The 324-nt window shown below is 41.7% G+C and overlaps 1 protein-coding gene across 1 annotated transcript; it reads left to right on the top strand.

Moving 5' to 3' along the window:
• Window positions 1-5: 5 nt before the first annotated feature.
• Window positions 6-318, top strand: LOC108622203 (RNA polymerase-associated protein LEO1-like; the record flags this gene model as incomplete). Its single annotated transcript, XM_018019914.1, has 1 exon — window positions 6-318. A coding segment is annotated over one exon (313 nt), but the record flags the coding sequence as incomplete, so codon positions are not given.
• Between the last annotated feature and the right edge of the window lie 6 nt (window positions 319-324).

Below are 324 nucleotides of genomic sequence, written 5' to 3'. Positions count from 1 at the left end.
CTGAAAACCAGATTGAAACTAGCAAAAGTGCGAAGAAGCTTGACGAAGATCAAGAGGGGAACAATGACGACGACGATGATGTTCTTTTAATGGCCGATCTCGAAGAGGAAGACAGCTTAGAACGCTTGATGGACGAAATGGAAAGAGAGATGAATGTTGACAAACCGTCTGAAAGAAAAGAAAAGAAGGGTAGTAGAAAAGAGGGGAAAGAGTGTGTGAAAAAGGATGACTCGTTGAAGAATGCAGGACAGAGGAACAGAACAGAAGATAATAACTTTCGGAAAGAGAGTCACAGTCCATTACCAGCTGCAACTGTTTTAAGAA

This window comes from Ceratina calcarata, unplaced genomic scaffold (assembly GCF_001652005.2).
Source record: "Ceratina calcarata isolate Rehan_Ccalc_2016 unplaced genomic scaffold, ASM165200v1 scaffold21056, whole genome shotgun sequence".
Classification (NCBI taxonomy): Eukaryota; Metazoa; Arthropoda; class Insecta; order Hymenoptera; family Apidae; genus Ceratina; species Ceratina calcarata.
Note: the sequence above shows the minus strand (reverse complement) of the source record. Positions and strands in the feature narration are given on the sequence as shown.